At 44.0% G+C, this 18,153-nt stretch overlaps 1 protein-coding gene across 1 annotated transcript in view; it reads left to right on the forward strand.

The window, feature by feature from the left end:
- The window catches only part of RNF121 (ring finger protein 121), a 125,117-nt gene that overhangs the window by 35,307 nt on the left and 71,657 nt on the right, over positions 1-18,153 (forward strand). Inside the window, exon 3 of the mRNA XM_069203740.1 lies at positions 13,568-13,709. Coding sequence (XP_069059841.1) covers positions 13,568-13,709 — 142 coding nt within the window. The remainder of the gene's footprint in view (positions 1-13,567; positions 13,710-18,153) is intronic.

The raw sequence follows: 18,153 nt of genomic DNA on the forward strand, positions 1-18,153 counted from the left end.
CCTGTAGACTGAAGCATGCACTTTCAACACTACCAGCAGACTGTCAGTTAATTCCTTGGTGTTCAGCAGTTTACTACAGTGCCCTAATGAGCAACTAGAGTGCTAGCATTCTGAGTTTATGCCAAATGTGTGGGATATCTGACTGCCTTCTTGATGGAATCGAAGTGGAAACTGAAAGCGTTTTCTACTGAGGATACTACTGTAAATGAGGATATTAGGGAGCCTCATAACCAATAAATCTCCCAAGATGACCACCAGAGAAAATGTAGCACAAGTTTTGCACGAATACAACCAAAATATAGCCTAATGACAGAAGTGTACAAAACACTTATTTTGTTTTGTGTGTTTTTTTTTATTTTTTTTATTTTATATAGCAGACGTGACCCAAAGGTATTGGAGTTTTTTACATGAGCATCAGTTACTTTACATAAGGACATATTTCCTTTGGGCTTTAGGCATAAGGAGATGAAGTTATTTGCTCAGAATCACAGGGTGTTGAGCTAACGCCGAACCTCGAAGCTGATTCCCCAGTTGCAAAGTCTCCAGCTCTAGTCGTAACGCCACATTCTCTACCCAAAATATAACATATAATCAAGTGGGCAACTGGATAAAAAAATCAAGATGGCAAATAATTTAAAAGTGATTTGTTGCTATTTGAGAACTCAGAAAATATGTCCTCATTTTAGTTTTTTAGTGCACTAACCATAATTTCTATAGGAGTAAGACCCTCTCAATGTTATAATTTCTAAAGGAAATGCTTTAGGTATTACAGTTTTGATTACATCAAGAAGAAGTCAGGCATGCCACATGTTTGTAATAAATATAGAATGTTAGCAATCTGGTTGTTCATTAGAATACTGTGGGGAGTCAGCTGTCAGGGGCACAAACTCGGGCAATTAAGGGCAGAGAGTAGGGTGCAGAGGCAACAAGTTGACCTCGCTGGGCAGGTGGGCGGGGCAGTGGCAGCACAACAGACCATGGAGGGCAGGGGAAAGGGGGGCAGTGGCAACAAACTAACAATGCAGGACAGGCAAGAGAGGCTGTGGCAATATAACAGACCATTGAGGGCAGAAGGAAGAGGCAGTGGTAGTACAACCATAATTGTCAACAGACTTGATTCAGGCAGATGACTCCCAAGGATTTTAAGCCCTAAAGGGCTTTCTTTTGTCTGCTTCCTGCCTAAAATTTCCTCTTTTTCAATGCAAGTCAATTGGTAAAATCAATTACTGAAGTTTTTTTTTTTTCTTCTTCAAAATCTCCCTCTTACCAAGTTCAAAATGTTGGTAGGTGTGGTACATTGGATCGCTGAGGGCAGGAGGAATGGGGTAGGAATATGGACTCAGAGAACAGAGCGCAGGAGGGAGATGGGCAGGGGCACCAAACAGACCTTACAGGGCAGGCGTCCGGGTTTGCAGCAGCACAATACACCACACAGGCCAAGCGGGATGGCAGTGCAGCTCAATTGACCATGGACAGCAGTAAGGAGGGCACAGGGCCACGTACATGGACAACAGAGAGCAGAGGGGAAAAGAGGCAAGGGCAGCAAGCTGACCATACCGGAAAGACAGGAACAATAGTTGCAGCATAATGGAACAGGAAGGGCAGGAGGGAGGAAGCAGGGGCACGTCAACGGACCAGGCAAGGCAGGAGGGAGGGGATAGGGGCTGCACATGGAAAACAGAGGGCAGTGGGCAAGGGGGCATGGCTGGAGCAGCAAGATGGCCATAGAGGGCAGGTGGGATGGGCACTGAAAGCACAACACACCATGGAGGGCAACAGTGATTCTATAATGGCATACATAAAGACAACGGAAGGAAGGTGGACCAGGAGCAGCAAGCTGACTACACAGAGGAGGTGGGAGGGGCTGTGACAGCATAGAAGGCCATGCATGGCAAGCGGGAGGGTTAGTGGCAGCACTACATCCATTGTGGGCAAAAGGAGGGGGACAGGGGTATACACAAAGTACCATGGACAGGGGTGTGGAATTCCTATAGCTCGACGTCCAGGACCTATCGTTTGGGGTCAAGGACAAGTTTTCATGTTTAATTTGTCCTTGGGGCAAGTAAGCCCATCCCCTTGCAGCACAAACACTTTGGCTGTCAATTTGCAGAGAAAGGAACTGTCTGCAGTTGAAGTAATATTTGTGTCCATATATTAGTGCTGTTTGAACTTGTATTTATGGTTCATTAAAGCAAAGCCTTTATTATTAGGGTGAGCAATCTAAATAAATGTTGTAAGGTCACACTACACTACTGACAGTGGTTCCAGTAAAAATAAGTGTGTGCACACGTTTGAAAAGTTTAACTATATGAGGTTACGTATAATGCTTCCAGATGCTCTCTGATTAGATGCAAATGTTTGCAGAAGTTTGTAAGCAAGAGTGATGAGTCTTTGCTTTCAAAATACAATATTCAGAAAAAAAAATGCCAGTAGGAAAATAAATGTTTTGCTAAATTACTATGAAATTTTAGGTACTGTTTCTTTGAAGCATCATTTAGTAAACTGTGTTGATGCATCCAAGTATTTCCCAAAAATATTCATAATAGAATATCAGCGTAATCATTTTCAACAAGATTATCGGAAACATGAGTACAAACAAGCACTGGCAAAGCCAACCAATCTGACATTGGTGGTCAGTCTTTTGATTTTGTCAATGCGTGTTTTGTTTTGACATGGCTTTTGTGATACTTTATTGTTGTGAGAGCTGTAAGGCCCTCACCATTGTAGCAAACATTGGCAAAAAGCTAAATAAAAATTGGTTTAAAAAAGCACACATTTCCTGGCACTGAACAAAACTACTTTTTGTGCCAATATGCTCCTTGGTGAAGAGCAGAATGCTATGACTCACAGTAAAGCCAGCCAATAGATGGATAGAGAGAGAAATAATATTTTAATAAAATCAAAATATCTTGGTTAATTCCTGGCCTAATTGGGGGCCCAGTTTTTAAAGAAAGTCACAAAAGTGCATCCATGGCATATGTCTTTGCATTAGTGGCTTTCATGAATTCAAAAGAATTCACGTAAGTAGACCAGGAAATCGTACTCCTCGAACATATTTGTGAACTGTACGTTAGCTCGGGCAAATATTGATGTGTAGATTTGCTCATACCTAAATCTATTGAGCGTTTACAAGTTCACTTTCCCTCCAGACTCTTCTTTTTTTTTTTTTTTCTCCAACCTTGGAAGAACTTCTACTACTTCCCTTGTCGGAAGTAAATTTCCAACCTTTTTTGGTATGGGAAAACATTAGAGAAGAGCTGGTGAAAATCCTTAAAACATGCATCTTAGTAGGTTTGCACAGACTTGGAGGCATCCCCGCTCTGGAACTATTGTGTTGTGAATCTTGTTTTTGTTTCACATACTCGTTTCGTTGTTCGGAACACCCACCTCTCTCATGTCAGTAATCCAGTAAGTCCTGTAAGGAACAAGATTGGCATGTATCAATATATTGATATCTATCGGGAGTTTTCACACTATCTCTGTTTCTTCTGTTGTATCGTTTATCAGAGGTCTCCGGACACTTTATTTTGTTTATCCCACGTCTTTCGAACCCTCCGTTGCTTGCTTGATAGTACCTTTATTGGATTTACCTTGTAGTTGTGGTTTACTCAGTCTGGCTCCCAAACTATCCGGACCTATACTAGAATAGGTCTCGGCAATAATCTTTGGCAGCTCGCGCTTCTGATCATGTACAGGAATATCCCAGAGCTGTATGTGAACTACCAGAGCTACTGCTTCCCCTTTAATATTACTTAATATAATTGAGGATACTGTGGCAAAGTTGCCCATTAGTTGCATCCCCAGATCTCTGCCAGGGCAGCCCCATATTCATCTTGAATTTGTTTCAACACTTCCAGAAGATTTGCAAGTGTTGGTGTCCCATGTGCGGCAGTGTAAAGTGCAGCAAATACTGCACTCCATGTGGTACAGTTGTCCACTGGGGGAACCATCCCGAATGGCAAGCACATGTGAGAATCCTTTTTTTATCTTGGGGTCCTGTGTGGGGAAACACTGCTTCCAAAATGCTTATTTTTTGTGTTAGCCAAAACAAAATCTCTTTACGTTTGGTGGGTACTTTATCCATGACCGAATGTACTGTCCATTATTTATTCCTGCCGTAGTCATATGTGGTTGCGCTGGAGCAGCCATTGCTGGGGCAGTATTTAATGTTTGCATCACAAATTGTATTAAACGTCTATATACTTGTACTAAATCATTATATAGGCGGCACACTTCTGCTACAGCCATGGTGTTAGCATTTGGTTGTGGTGTATATGTGCCATGTAGACCCTTAATTACTTAAAGGACCTAGTATAAGGTTGTGTGAAACGTGTGGTAGGACGCATTCAAGCCAAATTTGATGTTCTTGATAAGACAGAGTTATTTCTAAGTATGCATAAAGTGTGTATTGTGCAGGTGTGTTAGCAATAGTGTAATGCTGAAATACATGTGTGTTCCTATCCACTGCTGGAAAGTTGACCCAGAAATAAAAAAAAATATCAGTTCTATATGCCCCATTTGCCTTAACCACAGTGTGACTACTCCTCCCTCCTCCGTGAGACCATTATTTATTAAATGATTTGTGAGGGGGAGCCCCATCTTTGCTGCAATTACAACCTGTTGGGTGTTCCGCCATGTTTCAAAGTTTCTATATTTCAGAGATAAGGACACCAACTGGGAATTTAATCCTTTTAAAGGTTCAAGCTTGAACAACCTACAGTCAAAAACAGGTACTACCTGTCTTAGCTGAGGAGGATACCAGAGGCGTCTCTGTATAAGGTAATTAGGGTGTCTTTAGCATGTAGTGAGACCGAGATACTTCGGAGATCTGTAATTCAGTGCCTAATCAACGTTGGAGGTGCCATGCCATAAAGATTCTCACAATTAGTAACAACACTGCTGGATTTGGGTTTGGATCTGATCCTGCGCCATGTGGCCACTGTCGGCCTAACCCTTCCTGCAGGCTAGCAGCACTTCACCAGTACCCAAGAGTAAATTTGTGAGAGGTGATTTGTGGCAGTCCTTAGCATGTCATCTGGATTTCTCAGGGAAATTTATGGTGGAACAGATCTTAATCCTTTCTCTTAATCACATATGTCTCGCTGAAACAAAGGCAAAAAAGAAGCAGGACAAGGTTCAATAGGAACTGCATTCTATGGAAAAAGGCATTATTTGCGATTATGAGGTTGATAAAATATAATAAAAGCAAGGCAGTGACGAGGAGAGTGAAACATAGGAAAAATCCCACCATGCTATCACAACAATGGTTCTAAAGTCCCTAACTGCACTACTAATATTCTCTACAAGAGCATGTCACTGTAAGCCCTAATCTGCCCATCAGGCCCCCCAGGGAGACCCCCATTCCCCGTATCTGTGATTGTAGGTAAATTAGAGATCTGTTGGTCTACCTCCAATTCTCCCACATGGAGGGAGAGACTGCATCAGTTATCAGCAACATTGTCAAGGTGATGTGGAGTGTACAATGGCAACTGGTTGGAATTCCTCTCTATCGTATAGTGGTCAGTGAGGTGTTTTATAATAAAACATCTGGTTTTCTGAGAAAACTGCCCCAACGTGACAACGCATATATTTCTGTGTATAATAGTTGGGAACATGATGAATGCTTTGTACAGGCAATGATTTGTAACTTATCACATACAACCTTGGATAGAGCAGAGAAAAGAATAACCGAAGTCTGTGTAAAAGAATGAGCTGATAAAATTATACAAAAGCCTCTGCTAAAAGAAAGCTTCTGCTAAAATAATACCCTTCCATATTCCAGAAGAGTGGGAGTTTTCTCCTCTGTGACACGTCTTCCCTGAAGCTCGCCAAAGTTACCAACAAATTACTTCCTACAAAATTGTTGGTTTTTGTTGTTGTTTATTTTGGCATAAACGCTCATATATTTAAAGCCCTTTACAGACATTTAAAAGGGGCAGTTCATGTCTTGTTGGGTAGCCAGTAGTTAAGAGGCTATAGCACAGACTTAGCCCAGTTAATGCAAAATCATAAAGATTGGCCATATACATCCACTACATCAAGATCTCTGTCCATGTTCGTTCAACCTTGATTGGCTGTATTCATCTGGAAAAGATCACCACTCCTGTGATCCACAAGTAAACCCTGAGTACACCACAAGAGTTCCTTTCTGCAGGTATTGCCCACAAGGTGCATTTCCAGAACTAGTACTTAATCAGGCTTGTGTCTAAGAATTTGCAACACCACTCGTTTGCAGGAAAGCCTGCACCGTAGCCGCCAAAGTAACTTCTTATTGCTGTGTACCCCAGTGAGAAAGTACGTTTGTTCCTTATGTTTAAAATCTTATAACAAGGTTCGCACTTACATAACCCACAACCCTATAAACTTGTGCAGTGGGCATTGAGGTAGCCATTGTCTCCATGCTTCTGAGTTAATTAACTCAAAACTGTGCCTCAGGTATCACAATACAATGTAAAACTGTGCGGGTAGATTACCTTACCATAGGAGATTTTAATTTTTATAACTTATTTGCCCTCCCCATCCCAAGACATACGCTTGCATAATGTAAAAAAAAAAAAAAAAAAAACCATTATGCTATCGTAAACTCAGGTTATCTTTTTACTGTGCACACAGCTCTTAGACGTCCTGTAGCTGACACATCCATGAAAGGGACCTCAAAGCCTTTACTGTCCATCTCATTGAAGATGCCCCCTCCTAGGTTCTGAAATCCTGTCAAGGATCATCCCTGAACCTGGAGTCATTGTGGCTAAGCCCTGTGTCCTGTCCTGTGTGACTACCCAGTGTAAAGGTCCCTGTACATTGTCCGTTGTCTTTGTCCAAAGTCTTTTGGGCAGTCTCTCACTCAGTTACCTTGCAGGCGCTACCCTTGAAGCGATCCCATTTAATGAAATATCATCCTGTGGAGCAGTGCACAGTCTGTCTGGAAACTTCATTGTTTACTTTATCTCCTGCTTTCTGATCTCTTACACCCTGAAAGTTGTTCTTTAGTTGTTCTGTCTACATGAAGTCAGGAAAAAACGAGAATTCTGGCATTTTCAATCCCGGTGGATTGCAGGACTTGACCGCTTACATGTCTGTCTCAAAAGGTAAAAATGCAAGCAATGATTGCCCTTTACAGAACCCATGCAAGATGTAGTCACTAGGACATTCGGAATCGATTCCACAGAACAATTGCCCTTACGGCATAGTTGCTTGAGCATTCAAAAAAAAGTTCAACAGCCTGCCTTTTCACCTTCTCCTGACCTCCAACAATGTATATAATATTACTTTGTGAGCATCCTTTCGCAACTTTGACCCTTTGAGGCAAACTAGGATGTCAGTGACCTTGGTCACTAAAAAGTTCAGTGTCACGACCGCATCTGTGAATTTACCTATCTCTAGATATCTCTATCTATCTGTCTCCTTTTTCATCATTGCTACCCTTTCAGATATTTTCTTAATCGGCCCATAGTAGGTTGAGGTCCATGACCCTAGCATCCATCTTGGGTTCAAATGTTTTTTGGAATCCTGCCCTGCCAGCATCACATCTTCCATGATGGCTTGTCCTCAGTGCCCAAGTAAGTTGGTGGGGTGGCTCCACCATCTATCTGGTTTTCTGCACATGAAACATATTGATTTAATCCATTTTGTTGTTGAAATTGCATATCTGTATCTCGCCCCATCTTCAGTTGTAGACATCAGGGTACCCCTTGCAGGGAATTCCCCAGGTTGTCACTGCTCTGTTGCAGGGATTAGTCGCCCCAATCCCATGGTTGTGCTGGATACCAGCCCACCACCAGGGTCCTCACAGCAGTCAGTTATTCATCTTTATTCGCTTTAAAACAAGTAAACCATAAAAAAGAATATAAAACAAAACATCTGTTTAAAAAAAAAAAAGTAAAAAAAATCATTAGGCAAAAATCACCCCCATGAGGAGAGACGACAAGGCCTGGAAGGTGCGGAGAGCAGGGGGAGAAGTTGCAGGCCTCTCATGCCCATACAAGTGTTTCTGGAAATAAGACAGAGGAGGGAACCAACTGATTACTTGCCTACCTGACAAGGAGACGCTGCAGAGGTGACTTCTTGATACACGCGCACCTACAGTGGTGTACCTGCTGACATTTTGGACTACCTAGTCCCTGGGCCATGTGGCTGAGGAGTCCTGCACCATGGGGCACATCAGGCCGACTCTCTGGGGGAGGTGCTACTGGAAGTCTCAGAAAACTCAGATGTGGTGGCAGATGGAGTCAGACCATGCCCCTTTTCCTTGTGCTCGAGGGGTCCTGCAGCACGAGCGCATCAGGCAGACTCACCAGAGGGACTCCAAGTCCCAGAATACGCAGCTATGGAGGCGGGCCTCACAGTAGTCAAAACACGATGATAATTGACAGGGGCAGAGACCAGACTCAGTGCAATATCACCAAAAGATTCATTTCTGATAGTAGATTTTTGATAAGCATCATTTTCACACTTGAGGAATGCCAAATGCCCAGAAGTCCTGTGCCTTCAAAGAACAGCCTGCTTAGACTAGCACATCAATGTCTGTCTCTCATTTATAGGTATTTTGACCACTGAAGTGCAGAATATAGGTCCAGAAAGTCTAGTTTTATTTTTTTCCCCTTTCTCCCCCCACCATCCCTTTCTTAAAGTGTCCGGTGTCTTGGACCCTCATGGCCACAACAATCTTACAATCTGGCACCTAGACTATTCAAGCCCAGCGTTGAACATCCTGTTGCAAAGTCTTTCCACATCACAGGCTCAAATGTCTTCCACAGTATGAAGTGGAAGTACACTGTCCCTGCTGCTTCTTAGAGCATTAGGTGTAAATTCAGTTGCACCAGGTCAGATGACTAGATGTCCGTCCCTCTGTGGTTTCAGTATATGGTCCAACCAACAGCTAATTCCACTGCCAAAAAAACAAACTGTACTTGCCATGGGCGGTGCCCAGTCATCTCCCCGGCTCAGGAAATATTGTCCCTTTGTTCGGGTCACTCTGGCTTCCGGTGCTGAGGACTGCAGCAAAGTCCAACCCACAGGTCTTCTATAGTAGCTGCTGATATAACTTACTGTGCCTCCGCAGAGGTCTGGATGTATCCGATGGCTGGTCATGCAGGGGCAGTGGTGGTAACTCGATCTTGATGGTTGTGCATCCCAATGGAGTGTCAGATTTATTTCTTTTATGCACCTTTTTGCATCATTGATTGCTGGGTGTGGCATAAGGCTGTTGTTTTAAGTATGTGTTTGGTTCCCCCAAGCCAACATGCCACCTGCTACTGCTTTGTATTAATGATACTCTTGGGCCAATTAGTACACCCCTACCCCACTCGAGGGCGACCCACCTTAAATTTTCTCCAGGTTTAGTGTTGTGTGAATGATTTCTTTGATCACCCTAAACATTGTGCTGATATTACTGTGGGTTTTCCAGGCCTCAGAGCCTTTCAATAAGACATGGCATGAAACAGACAGCCACGTTGTGGAAGTGCTGGGATTGTAGGAAACGGAATCCCTATTTGTGATGAGTGTCTATGCTCCTCTGCAATTGCAGTGAACAGTATTGGACACTGTATCCGATAGTACTGGAGGCAGGGGTCCATAGACACATAATGGGGTGGGATTTTAGTGAAGCATTATACAACACAGTGGACTGATCGGCACCAACCCCTATCTCGATGAATGTTGCACCTGCACCAGTTTTTCCATGCCCTGGCCTCTTGGATCTCTGGAGGGTGAAACATCCCACAGACCGGTAAGTCTCCTTTCTCTCAGAGGCCCACAAGTCGTTCTTGCAGCTGTACTATTTATTTGTGCCATTGGATGTATACCTCAACACCTTTATGGTAGACTACGTACTGAGAGGCATCTTGGACCATGTACTTCTCAAGGTTACGCTGAGGAGGATAGATGGGATAAAAACAGGAGATTGGCACCTCAGTAGTTGGGTGCTTGAGGACAGATAGGTGGTAGTTGAACTCCGAGCCAAATCTGTGCTCTTCTTTGGATTTAGGCCCAGATCACTGTACTGGGGGTGAATGTTTGACAATGTTCAGCATTCCGTCCATCACTTGTTGTTTTTGCTTTGTCGCCCTAAGTGGGAAGGGTATGCCCAGACGTGGGTCCCGTGCTTCCCATGCCACTGGATTCAAGCTAGCCTGGCTGATGAGGGGTGAAACCCCGAAACCGGTCCCAGGATGCTTGTTTCCAGTCCAGGGAAGACCTGGCCTAGCAGTTCGGGCTGGACTGTTCCCATGGGGAACAGGGTCAAGACTGATTTGCATATGGCTGGGTCCAAACTGGAATGGCATGGGCAGCAAAAAAACGATGGATTTAGGCCCAGATCACTGTACTGGGGGTGAATGTTTGACAATGTTCAGCATTCCGTCCATCACTTGTTGTTTTTGCTTTGTCGCCCTAAGTGGGAAGGGTATGCCCAGACGTGGGTCCCGTGCTTCCCATGCCACTGGATTCAAGCTAGCCTGGCTGATGAGGGGTGAAACCCCGAAACCGGTCCCAGGATGCTTGTTTCCAGTCCAGGGAAGACCTGGCCTAGCAGTTCGGGCTGGACTGTTCCCATGGGGAACAGGGTCAAGACTGATTTGCATATGGCTGGGTCCAAACTGGAATGGCATGGGCAGCAAAAAAACGATGGATTTAGGCCCAGATCACTGTACTGGGGGTGAATGTTTGACAATGTTCAGCATTCCGTCCATCACTTGTTGTTTTTGCTTTGTCGCCCTAAGTGGGAAGGGTATGCCCAGACGTGGGTCCCGTGCTTCCCATGCCACTGGATTCAAGCTAGCCTGGCTGATGAGGGGTGAAACCCCGAAACCGGTCCCAGGATGCTTGTTTCCAGTCCAGGGAAGACCTGGCCTAGCAGTTCGGGCTGGACTGTTCCCATGGGGAACAGGGTCAAGACTGATTTGCATATGGCTGGGTCCAAACTGGAATGGCATGGGCAGCAAAAAAACGATGGATTTAGGCCCAGATCACTGTACTGGGGGTGAATGTTTGACAATGTTCAGCATTCCGTCCATCACTTGTTGTTTTTGCTTTGTCGCCCTAAGTGGGAAGGGTATGCCCAGACGTGGGTCCCGTGCTTCCCATGCCACTGGATTCAAGCTAGCCTGGCTGATGAGGGGTGAAACCCCGAAACCGGTCCCAGGATGCTTGTTTCCAGTCCAGGGAAGACCTGGCCTAGCAGTTCGGGCTGGACTGTTCCCATGGGGAACAGGGTCAAGACTGATTTGCATATGGCTGGGTCCAAACTGGAATGGCATGGGCAGCAAAAAAACGATGGATTTAGGCCCAGATCACTGTACTGGGGGTGAATGTTTGACAATGTTCAGCATTCCGTCCATCACTTGTTGTTTCTTCTTTGAAGAAAAACACAACTTTGTCTCCTCAGCATTTGGCGATTTGGGAAACATACAAGACAGTACTTACAATAAGGCACAAAACCTCTCTCTCTTCCGCAATTTCGAACTCTGTCGTTTATAAAATTAGTTAGGGCAAATCTGCATTGTTCCTACTGAGAGGTATAGCCTGAATCCCGAGTCATAAGAGGGAATCCGTGGGTTCGACATAGAGATGACTCTCTGCAAAGACCGATTCCTGGAACAAAATCTAGGGAATTCTGTGGATTCCACGCAGACGTATCTCGGTGGAGAGGCTTGCCGCTTTTACTTATGGACTGAGCAAATCTATTCAAGATGATTGATTAATTCACCTAAATTCCTATATGTTACTCAATACCAAATGAGTTCTTCGACAAGGTAGACAGAATGCTGTGTCTGCTGCTCTGGGATGTAGGTACAACTCTCCTCTTCCCCACCTCCCCCCCAATAGCCCTGCATGCCCTACATAGAAACATCTACAACAGGGCTATCTCCCAGACCTCAGGGTGTGCTATTTGGCTACCCACTTGAAGGCAATTAATGAGTGGAGATTTGCCCCAAGAGAAGACCTGGGAACGAAACGTAGTCCTTGATGGAATCACATAGTTACATTGATTATTTGTGTGGCAAAACATATAGGACGGAATTCCTGTGACTGTCCTGGACAGTGATGGAGGTTTGGGGCAAGGCACTGTGTGGGAAGGCACAGGACCTATAGTGGGATGACCCCCCTTTGGAGGAGTGAAGTCCGGAAACTGGTGGGATAAGCTAATTGGGATGTTATTGATATCTCCACATTGAGTGACCTCACCTGTAAAGAGAGGGATGAAACCCTTTGCTTCTCTGCGAGAAGAGTAGGAGTTCGACCCCTCATGGGAGTTTCCCGACACACCCTGCAGACAGAATCTTTTGTCTGGGAGATCCTAGAGGAGTGTAACCCTGCTGAGAATAGGATACTGATGAAAGGGGGTACCTAGGAAGGTTGCCTCCCTCACTTACTGAATGCTGATTAATAATTCACCAGCCAACATGACTAGACAGATGGTCAAATGGGAACAAGAGGTGGGCATGGTGAATGACGGCTGGGGAGTGCACTGATGCACCCTCTGGAAAGTGTGATCAAAACAAGTTCTAGCCTTATCCAGCTGAAAGTACTTCACAGGGTGTACTATGATTTCAGCCGCTTGTTCAAAGTGGGGATGGCAGCTTCCTCAAACTCGTGCTTAAAAGGTGCCATGATCTTTTGTCCCATTCAGGGATTATGCTCCTCTACCCCGATCCTCTGTGCCCACAGCTACAACAGTGTATCAGTGATCTAGTTGGATGGCTTCAGGGGCCCCTCATCTTTCCCATCAATTCCGGAGTATACCAACCAGTCCACCCATACTTTCTGAAATTTCATGGGGCACGCTCTTCCTCCATATATTGCTAGTTCTGCTTCTTCACAGTGTGTCTTACCCACCACCCATGTGTGTTTGGTGGGTACCTGAGAGGTTCCCTAGTGTTTAGCTGTATCGCAGTACAAACCCTAATGCGTGGTTAATGAACTGCCTCTGTGGTAAGTTGACATCACCTGGGATCCTTGAGTATAAATTGAGGGTTCAGTTACGATAGACACCTCTGTGAGGGAAGCATGTTCTTTAGTAATCCCAAATCAGCACTCCTGAATGTGGGGACATCCCCAAAGTGCCTGAAAAAGGTGTCATCGATGTCATCAAATCTCAGGTAAGCGGGGCGGAGGCACACTGAAACTTTTTGTGGGATAACTGCTGGGTTACTGGTGGTGTTGCCATTGTACTATCAAAGATGGACAGTTATATCTTGTGTTTTAACTCGAAAAAGCTAAATAAAAGCTGTTTAAAAAAAAAAAAAAAAAAGCTTAAACATTTTATTTGTGCACAACGATTAATGGTAAGTAACTTTCGTTATCTATCTCCCATAAATTAATATTTTTCCTTCTGGAGGCATCCGCTGATTCCTTTTTTGGTTTGTATGTGGACTGTGACTCGAATGCGGACGACCCTGACTCTGTTGTGGGAAGTGGTTTGCGTTTTTCTGACAGGTATCCACTTCAGCACTGAAGAACAGACCATAGAATCTTCAATAATTCTGCTTTTTCATTTTTTCATTTAGGTTTGCTTATGTTGTATGGTGCTTTTTCTTTCCTGTTTAGTGACAAATCTTTGTTTTTGTTGCAGAGTGGAGCATGCTCGGATGCACGCCAAACACCGGGGTCACGAGGCCATGCACGCTGAAATGGTGCTGATACTAATCGCGACTCTGGTGGTCGCACAGCTACTGTTGGTGCAGTGGAAACAGAGACACCCTCGCTCATACAACGTAAGAACTCTGATGCTCAGGCCTGGAGAGCAGTTGGAAGACTGCTGTTTCAATGCCTACAACGTTAAAGTGCCTGTTCTCTCTTGGTAGTTTTGTCAGTCGCCTTACAATCAAATGGAAGGGAAATTAGCTGAGTAAAAAGTAAGGCATTTGAGTTGATATAATCATTGTGGTAATAACTCTTATAACATGTGACTTGGAAATTCATTAATTTCTACTTTGCTTATTTAAATTTCCAAGTTATAAGTGGTGGCCGTCCCTGAGAGAGGAGAGCAAATGTTTACACATCTTTTGAAAATGCAAACAAGGACAGTCCTTACATGAGCAATCTTCCAGAAAGACAACTAAGCCTTTCTTTTCATACCAAGCTTAAAGTGTACAGCCTGGAAGCTTTGTCCCACTGCTTGCCTCACCTTCGACGTGTCATCCTGTCTTTGTTTAGCATTACTGCAAAATCTTTGGAAGTGCTCCATATCTCAGGAGATGGTAAAGGTTGTTTTCAGGCATCAGAGAGCAAATGTCTGGAAGCGTGCCCTGAAACTAGATGGAAAATGCTGTTCCTTTCCCAAGAGCCTTATCTTCATTGTCAAAGAGAACCTCGTCTTAACGAAATACAGGAAGAGGCACAGGGCGCAATATGGCAGAGCTGTCAAGGACTCAAGTAGTTTTATGGCCTTTTGGAACACACTACTGCGGTCTGTAAAATTTTAGGGCGTTGATAGCAATTGTGTTTTTTCTGCTGAGGTAGATGTGCTCCCTACAAGGAGAAAACCCTCTGCCTTTGTAATAGATTTACCTGTGGTGGGCAGGAAGCAAGTTATGGCTAAACCTGTAAAGAATCTGCAAAAGGAGTGGCCGGGGCTAGTAATCATTAAATTATATAACCACGCAGTTGCAGCAATCAGTGTGATGGAAAGAGAATGTCCCCAGTCTATTGTTTAATTTACATTTTCCTTCAATCTTTAGGGTATCCACGCTCTTATAGATCGAGCAAAGAAAAACTAATATCTTGCCATTGTGAATAACCTATTTGAAATAATTTATGAGGCGGTAGCAGGAAAAAAAAATACTTTTGATAAAGCTAGTCCAAATAAAGGGATGTTGAGGATGAGTTTTGCAGTATATTTTATATAGTCTGGAGTGTGTTAAGGAGCTGTTTGGTGATCCCTATGTAGAGTGCATTGCTGTAGTAAAATCTGTTAGTTATCAGGGCCTGTGTGACCATTTTCCTTGAATTCTCTGGTAACCATTTGAAGATTTTTAATTTCGCTTTTTGCAGCATCCTCATTATGTGTTAACAGGTGGAGGTTACCGCATTGACTTTGGCTGTCATGTGGAGTTTGTCGTCTAGAATGATTCCTACGTTTCTGCAGTGGGTGGTGGGGGTAGGTATGTAGCTGAGGTGAGCCACTCAACACGTGGAGCCCCTAGCGGAGGTTTTCCTTCCGAAGATCACCACTTCTGTTTTGCCTGAGTTGACCTTCAGGCAGTTGGATCTCACCCAGATGGTTACCGTGGTCATGCGGATGGTGAAGCTGGTTTTTGTCATGGCGGTCTTGTCTGACAGGAGAGTATCTTTTGGATGTTATCAGATCTGATGAGGTCAGCCAGTGGGGTCACGTAGATGTTGAATAGGGTTGGACTGAGAGATGATCCTTGGGGACATCACAGGTGAGGTTATTACCTCCCTATGTGTAGGGTGGCATGCTGACTTTTTGTGTTCTTCCTGTGAGGAGCAGATCCAATTGAGGGTGGGTACCTGGGCTTCTGTTTTAGATAGTTTTAGGGTGGAGTGGGAGACCGTGTCGAAGGCTGCTGAGAGGTCGAGCCGTATGAGGGCTGCTATTCCTCCTCTGTCAAGTATCATCCTGATGCCAGTTGTGGCAGAGGGCAGTCTTTGGGTGTGAAGCCTGACTGTGTGGTGTCCTGGATTTAGTGTGCGTCAAGATAGTGGACGAGTTGCTTGTTGATGGCTTTCTCCATGACCTTGGCCGGGTAGGGTAGTAGAGAGATCAGCCAGTAGTTGGCCTGTTGGGTGGGGTCTCCATTAGTTTTCTTTAGAATTTTAGTGACTGCCACCGGAAACGTTGCAGTGGTGATGGAAGTGTTCACCATGCTGGTGAGTACTTTGCTGATTGGGGAGGTGACCATGATGTAGATGTGGTGGGGGCAGGGTTCCCTCAGTGCCCCAGAGAGGATGGTCCCCATGATGTCTGCTTTAGTTTGTTAGCAGGCTGGAGGGGAGGCTGCAGAGTTTCAGTTGAAGCTCGAAATTATTGTAGATGGCTTTGATTTTTCAGCAACAAGACTAGAGAAGTTATGGCATAGTTCCTGCGAGGGGGTGATGCTGTTTGTGGTGGAAACTGGTGTGGTGAAGATTCCTTTCCAGCTATTGGAACTGTTATCTGTACGCTTTGTTAGAGCTATCTGCTTGGTTTAACTGATCTGCATCTTAGTGCTGCTTTGTAAGTGTCTTGTCAGTTTATTTGTTGTATATTTTCTATTGTCTTTCCAGTTGTTTGCAGTGTTGCTTGGGTGAGAGTAGGTCCTCAGTGTACAGCTAGCCTGCTTCCGGCTTCTCTCTTGGGTGTTGAGATTGCAAGGTGTCAGGGAATCTGTGCATTCTCTGATCCACTTGTCCGGCTGTTTAATGTCACTGTTCAGGTCACCAGTGGGGTTGGGCTTGCTTATGCGTAGGGTGTGGGACCTATTAGAGTAAGAGGTGCCATTCCAGCTGTGACTTGTCAGACTGGTGGCGTGGGTTCTGTTTGCAAGAAATGTCAAATTTGAAGTGGATGATGGTGTGATCGGTCCATTTGGGAGGCGTGGTTGCGGTGATTTTAATGCTGTTGAAGGTGACAAAGACTGCGTCGAGAGTGTGTTCAGCAGAGTGTGTGGACGTCTTATGGTCCCTTTAATCTTTCACTTTCTGCATAAATGACATGTACGACTACCTCATTAGTGATATACCTGACACTGTATCTGTGAGTGCCATTTTGTTTCCCCTACTGTCATATAGTGAATATTCTGTGCTTCTGGAAACTACACTGAATCGAATATAATGATCAGGGGTGCAGCAAGTGTGCAGTTCTGATAGAAAAATAACGCAAATCGGATCTATAAAATGGAATTCAGGTATCTTGTTATGACATTATGTCAAAAACCTGAAATTAGCAGCATATATTCTATCGCAGTCCGGAAAGGTCTGAAATAACAGCCAAGTCAATCCTAAAATTTTCATTTAAATTAGAAAATAACATCTTTCAATAGCGGAAAGACTTTTTTAAAGGCCTAAGTAGGCGGGGTTGGGCCCACCACAACAGCAAGCGTTGGCATACTTAAAACGTGCTTCTGAGAGGATGACCTAATGTATAAAAATAACCCTTCTGGATTCTTGTTACTCTTGCAGTAATTGGCATCAGAATTAAAGCAAGCAGTGGCTAATGCTTGAAGATTTAAATCAAATCATTTTGACATGTGCTAGAAACACATGCCTAGCTTTGTGTTTTTTTTTTTTTTTTTTTTTTATAAGTAACCCTTAAGTAGTGTTTGTCAATAGCTTTTAACTTTAGCAGCAGGACTTTTCTCTGCAGAGCACGATGAGGCAAGTAGAATGTCAAAAGAGACTAAAACAACTTATGAAGTAAAGAAAGACCCCATGAGGCACAGTTCCTTTGCTTGGCCTATTCAAGTCTTGTGTCAAGCCATATCCCTATTTGATAACATTAAAATGTTTGACTATAGCCCGTATGCATGCCAGTACTCAAATTCATACCCATCACATGCAAAAGGATAATGAAACATTGATTCAGTTCCTTCTTAGCCTGTCATTTTAGTCATTAATAAAATACGGTACTGTATCTGATGATGAATTGTCCATAATATACTGCTGTAAGCCTATTCAGATGAAACTGCTGCCGGTCTTTCAAGGAAAAGATGAACAGGAGCAAATTTCTATTCTCTATCAGTTAGGATAGCAAAACAAAAATGACTGTAAATCATTTATAAGGGGAGGATGGAAATCGGGGGCACAAATTATGTACCGACCTTTAAGTGTAATAACCAATAGGATCCCTTATTGTCTGCAGTGGCCAGTATGGTAAAACAAAGAAATATGCTAAGGACACCACTATAAATGACATTACAATTAAACACCTGGACTTTCTACTTTCTTAATTCCTTTATGTTGGAAATGGCCCTTTGTTGCAGGGTTATCCCCATACTTTTGCCTCTGACCTCCTGTTTTTGACTGTTTGCTGCATTTAGTTTTTGCTGGCTTTAGGGCTCTGGGCACTTTTCCACTGCTGACCAGTGCTAAAGTGCAAGTGTTCCCTGTCCAAATTGTTTTGGTGATTGGGTTATCCACGATTATTTGTTTTACTAGTAATTCCCTAGAAAAGTGCGCTATGTGTGCCCAGGGCCTGTAAATCAAATGCTACCCATG

This window comes from Pleurodeles waltl, chromosome 8, assembly GCF_031143425.1.
Source record: "Pleurodeles waltl isolate 20211129_DDA chromosome 8, aPleWal1.hap1.20221129, whole genome shotgun sequence".
Taxonomy (NCBI): domain Eukaryota; kingdom Metazoa; phylum Chordata; class Amphibia; order Caudata; family Salamandridae; genus Pleurodeles; species Pleurodeles waltl.